The following is a 13,491-nucleotide window of genomic DNA, read 5'->3' on the forward strand; positions in this document are numbered from 1 at the left end:
TCCTGCTCGTTCATCGAAGTTTAAGGCACCTGAGCATGTTAAATTAATATTCTCCAGGGCCAAGTGGCTTGGAGATGAAATAAGCTGCAGACAAACGCATCTGGACGGTTGCCATAAATAATCTTAATAATCTTTATCAAATCGAAGTAGTATTCATTATAGGACAGTTGAATAAGTATTTATTACAAGGCAGTTCACATGAACAGGTAGAATTCTGCTGCGCACTTCGAGTAATATTTACAAGCAGGAGCTGTTTTGGGAGGCCAAAAGGGGGGGAGGGGGGACAAGCTAAACCAAGCCAGATTTTGTCAGAGGTCAGGGGCTGTAAACCTAGAGAAGTCACCTCGTCAACTCTTGAGGCTGCAAACTCTGCAGACTGTTGGGTGTGTATTGCAAAAAAAAGAAAAAAGACTGGAATGAGTTAGGTGAGGACCCCTTGCTTTTAAGATTTTTTGTATTCGATTCTTTCTACTTTCACGTCATCGCCAATCAGCTGATAAACGTAGGTAACAACCGTAGAGGCCTGGATGTCCATCAGCACAAATGAAGGGATGATGTTGCTGGGAAAGGAAAGAAAAAAAAAAGCAACCCATTATTTTGCTGAGGGCATCCGGAGTCCTAACATAAGGCAGCCCAGGTGAAGACGAGAATTCCTGCAGCAGTAAATCTCCATTGCCACGAACGAAGAGCTGTGAAAATGTTGTATTTATTCAAGCTGTGATGCAGCATTTCCAAACCAGAAGTCTTTACATACGAGGAATTCAAGCTCAATCTATCTGCAGGGCACCAGGGCTACCTGTCCCCAGGTAAACAGTGAGGTATTACTTACTTTTCCAAAGCGCTGTAGGCTCCTGCTGCTGAACCTGGGTTAATGTAGAACTTGTTTTCATGTTCAAATGCCTCGAATTTGTGCGTGTGGCCCGAAATCAGGATGTCGACGTCAAACTGCCGCTGCAGGAGAGCAAGGCTGGCCACGTCACCCCAGGGAATGACTTGATGGCCGTGGATCAGCCCAATCTTAAACTGCCCCACGGTGACCACTTTCTGTTCGGGATAGTTCAGATTCTAGGATTGAAGGCAGAGCATGAAAAGGGAGACCAGCAAATGTCTTTTTTGGCCTTATCCTCTTTTAACCCTTCCAGAGAAAAATGTCCTTTTTTGGGGGACAAATCTTCAAAGAACAACACGATTCTCGGAGTTGAAGTCCACCCATTTTCAAGTAGCCAAGGCTGAGAAACACTAATAAGTCAATACATGATAGAGAGAACAGTAACACAAATCTCCGTACAGAGCCTTGCGGGATAAACAAACCCTTTTTTTAAAAAAACAAACAAACAAGCTAGCCCTCGGGAATACAGAACAGGCCGATAAAATATCCAGACAGAAATCCCGGCTCGCAGCAGCCTTATCAAACGTTACCTCATCAAAATCTCCTCTCACGACATGAACGTCGCCAGCCAAGGTCTTGAGGTAGTCATAGCTCTCCTTCGTGCAAAGGTTCCCGGTGCAAAGAATGTGCTGGATTTTGCCTGGAACCAGCAACTTTTTGAATTTAGCCGGCAGGCTGTTACAGCGGTGAGGAATATGAAGGTCGCCCAACACTAACACCAACTTAGGACAAGAGAGAAGAGAGAGTTAAGATTCTAGCGATGCATCAACCAACTTTCCAGCAGTAGAGAGAAATAAATGCCTGCTAGTTTCTAGAAGACGATTTTTTTTTTTAATTCCATTTATATCCCGCCCTTCTCCGAAGACTCAGGGCGGCTTACAAGCTTAATTTGGAAATCCCGTTGCAATTGGGTATTTTTTTTTTTGAAAAAGCAGAAGCTACTTGGATTCCACTGCAGATAAAATCATGAGGGTGAGGATATATATTAGACTGGAGGAAAGTAAAAATAATGACGACCCAAATTGTTTCTTCGAATTGTAAAAAATAACAGGCAACTTGCTCCAGTTTTCCTCCCCCCACGTACAACAGTTTGAACAAGCCATAAAGTTTGAGACAATTGCAAGCAGAAAGTTGCAGGGATTATACGGAGCTACTTTTTCAGAAAAAACAACAACAAAATATCCCGTCCTTTGAAGTATTTTGTTTTAAACAGACGCCGTTTACACCCAAGGCCAATAAGGAAAGTAGTTCCTGCAGGCTTGAAAATTGGCTCTAGGCCCCACATCTGTCCTTGGTTGGCCTCTGGCGAAGCCTTGGCAACTTTAAGCTCTACGGACTTCAACTCCCAGAATTCCCCAGCCAGCGTGGTGCCCTCTGGTTGTGTTGAGATGGCAACTCCAGGAAGTTTTACTCAACATAAGCCGAGGTTCCAGCAGAAAAGAAGGAAGATATCAAACTGGAAAAGGATGGAGTTAAAGCAAAGTGACCGAACCAGGGCAAAGCTTTCACTCCACCGGCTACTGACCAATTACCATCCTCTAAATGGGATTCTGCTCTTTAAAGCTGCTAAAAGAATTTGTCACCTACCACCACCGTCAGCAAGAGGCCAAGATGAACCAACTTACTCTGTGCCCAGCCTTATGGGGTGAAGAGGTTGATTGCAGACAAGAGCAAAGGGTGGAGGGGCAGCAGGGGTGGAGATGGGGATGGAAAAAAAATAGGGGTGAGACATGAACAGTGTTAAAAGGAAGCAACAGAAAAGGAAAACATCTCAAGCCAAATTAATAGGCAAATCATCAATGAAATCTGAATGTTAGCAAAGGAAAGGTTAAAAATAAATCTGATTTATGCAAGTGATACCACATGGATTATCCAATCAACTTTCCCAGCAGTTTTCCCCTTTTAACCTATGGTTAGCTTGTAAACCACCGAAAACTTGCCCGTGTATTTTACAATCCATTAGAGCAGAGCCACTACACAAGTTCCCTGGTGGGTTCTGCTTATTTTAGCAACAGATTTTGGGGGGTTAGGAAAGCCTGGGATGGAGATGAACCAAAGTATCCTAAACAAATATAATGAAAAAAGCTTATGATTTCCATATAGTTGTCAAGTGTAAAACCAGGCCTGGGGTATTAAACTATGTGGATATCGGTTTAAATCATGTTTTCTAAAACTTGGATTCTTGGATTTTAGTTTGCTGTTTCACTCCTTTTGGGATTTACTAGCACTTGTTCTCGCTGCTTCTCAACGTTACAGAGAATTTCCTATCAGGATGTTACACACGGTGGCTCATTTCACAGGTAGATCACGATACTTCCCAGGGTTAGCTAAGCACCATCACGACAGATACGCCATTGCCTTACATATCACAAAAGAAGGTGAGTTACAGGTAGTCCTCAACTTACAACAGTTCATTTAGTGACCGCTCCAAATTACAACAGCACTGGGGGAAAAAGTGACTTACGACTGGTTTTTTACCCTTACCACCGCTGCAGCATCCCCGTGGTCACCTGATCAAACTTTGGACGCTTGGCAACTGGTTCATACTTATGACGGTCGCAGCGTCCCAGGGCCACGATTCCCTTTTGCGACCTTTGGAGAAGCAAAATCAGTGGGGGAGCCAGATTGGCTTGACAACTGTGTAACTAACTTAACAACTGCAGTGATTCACTTAACAGCCATGGCGAGAAAGGGCGGAAAATGGGGCAAAACTCCCTTAACCAATGTTTCACTTAGCAACAGAAATGTTGGGCTCAACTGTGGTCATAAGTTGAGGACTGCCTGTATGTCGTGCGGGCAGATCATCAGAACTACCAGGAAGGTGAAGCAGGAGAGCCAGAAGACAAAGAGAAACCCCTGGAGTTCAAAATTCACCGGAGATATTAACTTGACAACAAAATAGCACAAAATGACACATTTGTTACTTTAAATTGTGAAACAATTGCAAATGACACCCAGAAGTGGACTGCCTGCAAAATCTAAGCACAATAAGCAACACTGAACACAAAAGTTCAGAATTAAAAAACTAATGTGTAATTGGTTAGAGGTCAAAGGTCTAGGGACGCGGTGGCTCAGTGGGTTAGGACGCTGAGCTTGTCGGTCAGAAGGTCGGCAGTTTGGCGGGTCGAATCCCGAGTGCCTGTTACGCGTCCCAGCTTCTGCCAACCTAGCAGTTCGAAAGCACGTAAAAATGCAAGTAGAAAAATAGGGACCACCACGGTAGGAAGGTAACAGGTAACAGCGTTCCGTGTGCCTTTGGCGTCTAGTCATGCTGGCCACATGACCACGGACAAGCACTGGCTCTTCGGCTTTGAAACGGAGATGAGCACCGGCCCCTAGAGTCGGAAACGACTAGCACGCATGTATGTGCGGGGGAACCTTTGCCTTTTACAAAGGTCTAACCTTTTCCCTAATTTGTTTTTCTGAAGAAGCACCAGCACACCCAAGGGGTAAAACCTCCCCCACAGGAGAAATGTTTTCTTTTATAAATACAGACACACACACACATTTCTCTCCCTCTATCTATATATTACTTTACATTTCCTATAAAAAATAGTATATAACGGAAAGTAAGAAGCAGAATATTTATGTACAATGAGCAAAACTGAACGTTCTCTTCCTAGGGAGGACGGCTTCCCCCTCCCCAATTAGCGGCCTGCCTGAATTTGGGGTGCTGAATTCGTGGCAGGAGCCAGATTCAAACTGAGGCGCCGCCGGCCCCCCCACGAAGAAGGGGACCACTGCGACCCCCTTCAAGTTGGGTGGGGATGATGGGAGGTGTTGTCCCAGGCAGCTGGAGGGTCGCCGGGCTGGCAGTCCGAGACTGGGTTTCCAGGCCAACCCCAGGCCCTTTGGGGGGGCTCCTCATCGCCCCCCCTGCCAGAACGACTCACCATCTCGGTAGCTTCAGCGCCGCTCCTCCGCGCCCCGCTTTCCGCCGCTTCCGGTGAGCCCAGCCCAAAACTCCGGAAGTGCCGACTACGGAAGCCGAGGAGGAGGCAAAAGCGCTGACTGCAGGCTGAGGAGGCGGGGCTCCTAGACTCCTTCGATTGCAACCCTACATTAGCGGCGCTGTTGGGTAGCTGAGTGGAGGGTGGAAGCCCAGCAAGGGTGGAAGAAATAAAGGCTTAGCGTGACAAGTGTCCAGAACGCCTTCATCGTACGCCGCTTAGCCCAGTGGGAGATGATGGGAACTGTAATCGGGGCTGGGAAAGAGTGGTTAGGCGGAGCAGGGTGGTCTACCGTCCCGCATATGGCGGCATTGCAAAAGAGCCGGAAGTGATAGCGCCACCGAAGAAAGGTCTTTCCCCCACCATTCCCACCCTCTAGGACTTCCCTGAGTTCTCGCGATATGTCCCCCAGGCGAGATTTGCCGCTTTTGTCTTGCGGCGGGGGCTTTTCTGACGTTCTCCAAACACGCGTGTTGGGGAGGGGCATCGCTCTTCTTTTCATTATGAAGTGTGTCATTGGGGGCGCCCGTGTCAGAGGTATAGCACCTCAATGCTTTAAGGGGAAAAAAGCAGTTTAATCCTACCAGATCTTCCATCTATCTATCTATCTATCTATCTATCTATCTATCTATCTATCTATCTATCTATCTATCTATCTATCTATCTATCTATCTATCTATCTATCTATCTATCTATCTATCTATCTATCTATCTATCTATCTATCTATCTATCGTATTTGTTAAGTATTTTTAGAATACCTTGCCAGGCCCACATACGGGCCAAACCTTATTGCCTGTATCAGCCTAACCTAAGGCCATCCACAAGCTGTAGTCACAACTGTGACAACTCATTATTTGTGTAAAAAATTTTTTTGATTCTTTGTTAGCAGTCCAAAAAAAAAAATTACACACACACAAACACAAATTGATAATGCTGCACATTTCATTGGCCAAAGCAATTGTATGATGCAGCTTACAGTAGCATAAAATCATAAAATATCCAAGCATTAAAATTAGCAACAATTAAACAAATTTATAGGTAAGCATAACAATCAGAATAAAGCGTAGCCCAAAGGACAATCATGCTAATAAAATGGGGCGGGGGGGGGGGGGGAGAGACACATTGTATTACATGATTGTGAAATGCATTTAGTTTATGATATCTATTTTAAGGAAATCTTGGAACAAAATTTCTGCTGAGTTGATTCAGAAATTAATAGAAATCCTAGTTGGGAAGGATCCAAACCGAATATAATTAAATTCCTTGCACGATTTTCAGCTAAACGTAGCTCCCTTTACCTTCCAAAACGGTTTGCATCGTGCAACATTAACTTAACGCCTCTTCCCGAATCTTCCTTGCAGTGTTTGGAAGGGCTCTACACGCCATTTCGAGAATCAGCGATGAATTTTGGATTGACCCCAAGGAAAAAGGAGTGAGTAGATCCTGGATCCAGAAGAAAATAACTCTGGAACTCAGTAATGGGTTCCAGAGAAATGCACTCTACATTACCACGCAAGGGCGAGGCTGCCGGAGCATCCGTTGTTAATTAAGGAAAACCACTGTTTTGCCCAGAATGGCCTCACTTGGATAGGAGCCTTTGTACCAAGCGCACAAGCTCAGTTGTGGTTAAATGTTGCCTAGAATTTGATGTGCAATGTGCAAACACGCACTTGATATTGGTGCAAAGTGTACAAGGATTTCCACCGTGAAGTAATGAGAGACACGTATTGCAAAATCTAGTGTTTTTCCCCACACCATCTGGAAAATCCTAGCACATTATAACGAAGTTAACAGCTGATTTTGTGTGGTTAGAGTTAGGCTTGAAGCAAACAAAACACCTTCCAATGTTACCAGATTGTGCTTGCTTTTTTTTTTTTTTTTTTGCTTATGAGTAGTCATTTCTTCCTATCCACAGCTTTTCCTGAGGACGGTAAATAATTCTAGATCAGCCTATGCCTGTGTCTTCTTTTCATCTGCCTTCTTCCAAAATTATTCCTATGGAAATGCCACTGAACTGAGCCTGAATGGGAACACTGTTCAAGTCGCATGCAAATTAATAATAAAAGTAAGTTTCAACCAATTGGACCAAAAGCTGTTTCAGTGCTAGAAAAATACAGTTCTATTTTGTGAAATACATAGAGAAGCTACGTATGATCAAATGTATACTTTACTCAAGTATATCTTTGATCAGTGTGTACTTTTCTTTGGGGAAAAATAATTATTGCAGCTGGCAAAACCTGAGCTAAAAAGAGAACATTAGTAATCAGAAAAAATTAAATTCTAAAACTATACAAATTACCATGCCTAAGAAAATAAGACTTAAGCTGAACCATACGGATAAGATAGTTGGGTTGCGTACTTTTTGACTGCAAGATGATCCTGCAGTCATCATTTTTCCTCAGGAAATCCCTGCATTAATAGAGTTTTTCATTTCAGGCCATTCTGCCTTTGTTTCGATCCTTGCACACGCTGGAAAGAAATGTGGAAAAGTGCAACATTTCTACAGACGTGAGTGATTGCCATATTGTTTTTAAGCTGTTCTGTAAACACGGTAAGTATATGATCTTGTCAGTCTTACATAACCTGAAAGGCAACATTAAAAATGTTGTCAGGATCTAAATAACTCCACCACACCTTTGCATTGGGTTTGAGATATTCTGACTGTGGAATTTTCCAAGGAAGTCCCTGTGCTGTCCCCAAAATTATTGAGTGCCTGAAGGGAGCATGCGGGCTTTGTCTCAAATTAATGAATAGGAAAATGAAATTGTCTGCTGGATTTGAATCCTCTGAAAAACTTTCAAGATAAAAATGGGGTAGCTTCAGTGGTGGGGTTCAGCCAGTTCGCACCAGTTCGGCAGAACCAGTAGCTAATTTTTTGTTGCCCAGGCCCAGAAGAGACTTCTGGAAGCGGCATCCATACAGAGAACCAGTCGTTCACATATTTGAATCCCACCACTGGGTAGCTTACAAAGATGGCTCGCTTACAGTTTAGCACTCTGGGATTAAATCAGTAATTAGCATTTGCTTCAGTTACAGTTATTGAATATGCTACAGATGGGTCAGCTGGCACTATATTTTTAATTAAGTTTTGCTTGCTATGGAAGCCAGTGCTAGAAAAAAAAATCCTAGCTCTTTCGAAAAATTTAAAGCTATTTTATATGTTGTCCACCAGAGAGCAACAGCTGACTTGTTTAATCAGCGCAGGTCTGCCCTGGAGCTGGGTAGCCAATGTTATAAAAAACAGATGATTGATTTTGCTATATGAAAAGGTAGTACGCAAAAAAAAATCACCATTTTATTAAGTGGGTTCCTAGGGCAGCTGCTAAATTCAGCAAGCTTCTGCATCCATCCCTTTTTTGCTTTGGAGGGAAATTCTCAAGGCCATTCCCAAATCTTGCTTTCGGAGATAGCGCAGATGGTTCCCCTTTTCTCCTCCACTTACATGGTAGATAACATATTTAGCACACTTCCGATAAAGGAGAATATTTGTAGCTCGGGGTTGAAATATGGGGGTTGGTGTTCTCTGAGCTCGGCTGTTTTCTTGCAGAGGCTTCATGACCCAAACTAGGTAACACCATCAGTGATGGTATTAGCACACTTCCTTTTTAATCATGCTGAAATAAAAATACGCCAGTCAACTCATTTCACATTAGTTTGTGGTAGCCTGCAGAGACTCTGATTTCATACTATATCCTTTTCCATCAGGTGTTGTGAAAACCCATAGTTTAGCTTTCCAGGAGTGTGAACCTCTTCAAGCTGTGTTTGCAAAACATTTGTGTACCAATGTACTGAAAGTCCAGTCCAGGTAAAATAATAGGCATATTGGCAATTTACCTGTTTTGTTGTGGTTGATCATGTGTGTTGAATTGAATGTGAATGGTAGGTTCTCACCAAAGGGATCTCAGCCTTATTAATCCAGAGAAAAAAATAGAATTTAATAGGAGCTGCCCAATTTGTAAACTGAATTAATTATCCAGGTTTTTGTTCATTTCAGGCAGCTGTCTGACATCTTGATCCATTTTCCGATGTACCAAGAAGAAATAACTTTAGGTGTAACACCAATGAAAGTTTGCTTCAAGACTTATCTAGAGGATGAGATGGGTGAGGATTATGCTTCTGTGGTGGGATTAAAGATACAATTTTGAATTTGATGTATCTTGAATGCAAGACATTACTGTAAGAAAAATGTCTCTATATGTCCATGATATGGTTTATCACACAATCAAAAAATGTCTTTTAAATATTCAGAGACCAGAGAACTCAAAACCGTTTTAAAAAAAACAATAAAGAGTGAAATATATTTTGTTCCTATTCACTTTTTTGTAAACAATAGCCACAATGAAAGAGACGTTCAAAATTACCGATAATGGTCAAATTTCCTACAAATTGATAAGAGCTTATACGTAGGAAGCTTTATCGAATACACATCGATTTTTGTACCAGAATTCAGCATATTAATCAGATCCATGGTTTAATTGTTGTGCTCTGTACTTTTTTTCTGATATTTGGAATGGTTCTGCATTGACTTCTCATATATTATTTTAAGGCATACGGTAGCTGAAAGCTCACCTGGGACCACACTTGGGATGGAAATGGTCACCAGCCCTGTGTTGTACGCTAATCAAACTTTTATTAAGCATTCCAGGAATTCTCAACATACCTGTTTTTTTTAAAAAAAAGTCATTTTAATCTCGTACCATTTTTATTTCAACAGAACTTGCAAACGCAACGCATACAGAAATTCATCTCAGTCCTGACGAATTTGAATATTTTCAAGTCGGAGTGGATTCGGAAGTCACATTTTGCCTTAAAGAGCTGCGGGTAATGTGGTTAATTATATCGTCTTGAGTGTAGGGCCTGCTTCAAAGTGAGGAATGGTCCCTCCCCACAAATACCCACTGGGGTGTCTCATTTGGACAGCAGCATTAGGGAAGGAGGAATAAGGGAGCAAATGTTACTCAGATATTCTTTTGATGTTCTTCTTGCATCCAAGCTCGATATCGCATAGAATCCAGCACTTAATATGCAGCCATGGCTGGCCAAGTGTCTCCAGATACCCATGAAATCTGGTAATAAGTGCTACAGTGATAAGCATTAGAATTTATATCTTCTTCTTCTTCTTCCCTTGGAGAGCTGAATTAACTCCCCTCTTTCACTTGTGATTAGGGTCTTCTGGTCTTTGCAGAGGCTCTCGCTGTCCCCGTCGCCATCCATTTTGATGTTTCTGGAAAGTAAGTAGATCTTTTTCCTTTCAAGAAAGCGGTGCCATATTTTACAGCCTGGGTTTTAAAACTCTGAAAGCTTAGCGAGAATAGATTTAAAATCACCTCAACTGTCCACAAATGCATTTGTACACATGCGGAACTTACGGAATAGAAATACACGCTTCTAAGGATTACCTAGATGCACCGCACAAGAACCATACACACACACACACACACACACACACACACACACACACACGAAGAGAGAAGCATGTGTGCTAATAACATGATGGCACCCAATTAAGGTGTGGAATTTTTTCAGGAACACAGGCTGAGAACAACTCTGTTTCTTGCCCTGATCCGTAGGGTGTCTGGTTCCCAAGAAAGAGAGACCCCTATTAATAGAAAGATCGAGATATTTTAAGGATGAAAGGCAGGAAATCCGATTCAAAGGAAGGTGCTTTGGGGACAGGTTTCACAAAAGGAAATTTTTCTACTGCAAAGCAAAGGCTCTGCTTTTGCAGCCAAGGATTCCACTGTTGAGGAGGACATAAGGCGGCACGTGATGGATCTTGATTAGATTGGGATTCCTGGCTTCTTCTTGAAAAACAAAAGGTAGCTCCTTAAGGTTGCTCCCTAAGCCTTGTTGTAGCCCTGATAGGATTTGAAGGCCTATTTTGGCATCATTGCTCTTGGGTCATGCTGCAGCCTGAGGCCAATCCTATTTTGCATATGCAAATAGGGGAGTGGGATAGAGAGAGAGGAGGTAAGAGGTTGCAACAGAAGGGAGAGAAAGAGAGGCAAAAGGGTGGGGGAAGATACAAATATTCTTCTTAATTGGTGGGGGGAGAATTTACAGCTTTATTTCATTATTTTGCCATCTTGAGGCTTGCAATCAATCGGTGAATGAAAAATGGAATGTTAGTAGGGAACATTGTTATATCGTGCTAAGATGGATTGGCAAGGGGTTGGGGGAGTTGAAATATGGATGCAATTTAAGAAACGGTTCCATTTCTTCATCTGTTTGGGAGGCGAACCAACCCCCGTGTAAACGCAGATTCTAGCCCTCTCTCTGAGCATAGCCTTATTTTTGCATTTCAAGGCCGGTTGCCTTCAGCATTGAGGATACGGTAATAGAAGCCCTGTTTGTGCTGGCCACTTTATCCGATATCGAAAGCTGCACAACGGCTAGTAAACCAACATGCCCTGAACAAGGCCAAAACAGGTAATATAATTTTCAGGCCAAGATTTCTCGTAAAACAGTCCATTTTAGATAAGGGGTCTCTCTCAGCATGGAGAGAGGAGAGGAAAAAGTCACGTTCTCGGGAATGAAGTTACTAGAAAGTTATTTTTGTCTTCATCCAAAGAGTATCCCAAGCAGCCGTGCATATTCCAGGCTCTGCAGGCAGCCAAGTCAAGTCATGCCTTTGGCAGGCCTCCCCACATGCCAGAGCGGAGGTTCAATGAGAAAAGTCCCTGGCGGTGACCTTTGGGGCAAATGACTTGTTTCATCTGCTCAAACACAGTTACAAATAATCATAATTTAAAGTGCTCCGCATTATTGTTCAGCCAGGCTAGATGGGACTTAAGGCCAAGGGAAACCCCCCCCCCAAAAAAGAGCAAATAAGGAAACGGCCAACACTTTATCAGCAACTCACTTAGCAAGGCAACCAAGGGGCAGATGTAACCCTGCCTCCATTTCTCTGTTCCCCGAAGCTAAACAAGACTTTACAAATCTCTTCCCTGCTTAAAATTAAAGGGGGCTGTCAGATCATGCCAACTTCCTGCCCAAATATAGTGCACGCCACGTATCTGGAGAGACGGGAAGATCATCATCTTAGAACAAGGCCCCAAGGATCCCTCTGAGGTCCTCCAGGCCGAAGCTTCTAAAAACAACCACTGGGAGGGAAAAGCGTAGCACAGATCCATCTTTATGGCCTTTTAGGGCCCCTGTCTTAGAGAGACGGAATCCAGATGTGGTCAGTTGCAGGAGAAGCGCATCCACAGTTCCCTCGGAGGGCTTTTCCACAGGAGAGGAAGCAACTCATCCCGGCTATAATAAGGTAAAAAAATTCCACCTTTTATGCCACACGCCTCTTAGCTTTCACAGGCAGCCTTGAAGAGGCGCCAGTGAAAGCCGGGAGAAGAATAGACTGCCTTAGTGAATTCGATCCACCGATTCTCTCTTCCCAATTAATTGGCTGAAATTGGTTGGAAAAGAGAGTTGCAAAGAACCGAGGTTGGCTTGGCTTTCTGGCACTTAGAGGTCATTCCGAAATTCAACGTGATCCAGCTTTTTTGTTCCCACTTTGCTACTGCTACATGCAATTCGGCCTCCCGATGTGCAGAATTTCTAGGCTTGGCTCAAGGTCCCGGGGATGGTTCATTTCCCCCCCCCTCTTTTTTCCAGTTTCATTCCTTGTTCTTCGGAGCAGTTTCCCCTGAGCAAAGTGACGCCAATTTACTTCACAATCTGGCCGCAGTGAGCGACCCAGAAGAGGACTGCGCCCACGGGCAGCTCTCTCCCACGTTTTAACCGCAGGAAACGTCCATTGGCGAAGCAGGCAAGAAGGAGCCCCCCCCCCCGAGTGTGTCTTGCAGGAAAGCCTACTTTTTGCTTATTTTAGGTACTCGAGTTACCCAAATGGATGCTCCTGCTTCCTAAATGTTGTTTTTGTCTTCCACCTACGGATATTGTGACTTTTTTCAGAATCCTTTAGTCAGTCAGATGTGATTAAAAGGCCTGGGTGTGTATAATATTCAGTGGGCTTCCTTCAATGTGGGAAAAATTGGGCGATCCGTTTTGTAGGTTGTTTAAAAGCCAGGGTCAGTACCATATATTACAATCAACTTGAAAGCATTTTGGGACCTTTCCCCACAGCAACCAGATGGAGTGTTTTAGAAGGGTGTTCAGCATTCGGTTGTCAAGATGCATTTGGCAGTTTTAGCCTTTCTCGCTGGCAGTTACCCACAGCAACCTAACAAAAGGCAATTAATCACACACTCCTGCTGCCTGGGCGACTTCTTTTAAGATCTGCTCCAGCGAAGAATGAGAAAAGGGAGGCTGGTTTTGAAAGCAAAGTGAAACCAGGAACACAAAATGGAAAACAATTTCTCTCTAGCAGCAGTAGGCTTTATTAAACTCCCCCAAACATCCACAAAATGTTTTTGTGTGTGTGTGGGGGGGGGGGGTTAGACATATTTCCCTTTGCTCCTTCCCCTGAATTCCTCATTGCACACAGGTTTATAAAAATTTAATTTTAGTGTCCCACTGTTGCTGAGGACATGACCTCCCAGGAACTACTGTCTATTGTGAAACCAGCAGATATTGTAGAAAAGACCAATATATTCCTTTTATATTGCCGCTCAACATGGCCTGTATGAGCAGTGAAACGCATTTTTCGGAATTTGCTTCGTGAAAGAAATTAAAAGGTAGATGTAATGTAT

General features: G+C 43.3%; 2 protein-coding genes across 2 annotated transcripts; one reads left to right on the forward strand and one right to left on the reverse strand.

Moving 5' to 3' along the window:
• Positions 1–103: 103 nt before the first annotated feature.
• VPS29 (VPS29 retromer complex component) lies at positions 104–4,851 on the reverse strand. Its single transcript, XM_081338998.1, has 4 exons — positions 4,783–4,851; positions 1,420–1,611; positions 830–1,065; positions 104–560 (listed from the first exon to the last, which is right to left on the reverse strand). Exons 1-4 carry the CDS (start codon positions 4,783–4,785, stop codon positions 443–445), a joined length of 549 nt encoding a protein of 182 aa, XP_081195124.1. The 5' UTR covers positions 4,786–4,851; the 3' UTR covers positions 104–442.
• Positions 4,852–5,342: 491 nt separating this feature from the next.
• RAD9B (RAD9 checkpoint clamp component B) lies at positions 5,343–13,076 on the forward strand (the record flags this gene model as incomplete). Its single annotated transcript, XM_081338663.1, has 11 exons — positions 5,343–5,376; positions 6,202–6,272; positions 6,756–6,905; positions 7,277–7,391; positions 8,546–8,645; positions 8,835–8,941; positions 9,555–9,661; positions 10,007–10,071; positions 11,147–11,269; positions 11,990–12,107; positions 12,455–13,076. 11 exons carry the CDS (start codon positions 5,343–5,345, stop codon positions 12,578–12,580), a joined length of 1,116 nt encoding a protein of 371 aa, XP_081194789.1. The 3' UTR covers positions 12,581–13,076.
• Positions 13,077–13,491: the final 415 nt, after the last annotated feature.

The sequence above is a fragment of the Vipera berus genome, assembly GCF_964194415.1.
Source record: "Vipera berus genome assembly, chromosome: 14".
In the NCBI taxonomy this organism is placed as follows: Eukaryota; Metazoa; Chordata; class Lepidosauria; order Squamata; family Viperidae; genus Vipera; species Vipera berus.

What these genes read in the sequence shown, in the direction of transcription:
- VPS29 (XM_081338998.1), bottom strand. An exon ending in TGAGAGGAGATTTTGATGAG is followed by an intron (nt 1,066 to 1,419) that starts GTAACGTTTGAT and finishes CTTCAATCCTAG; the next exon opens with AATCTGAACTATCCCGAACA. An exon ending in GCCTACAGCGCTTTGGAAAA is followed by an intron (nt 561 to 829) that starts GTAAGTAATACC and finishes TTCCTTTCCCAG; the next exon opens with CAACATCATCCCTTCATTTG.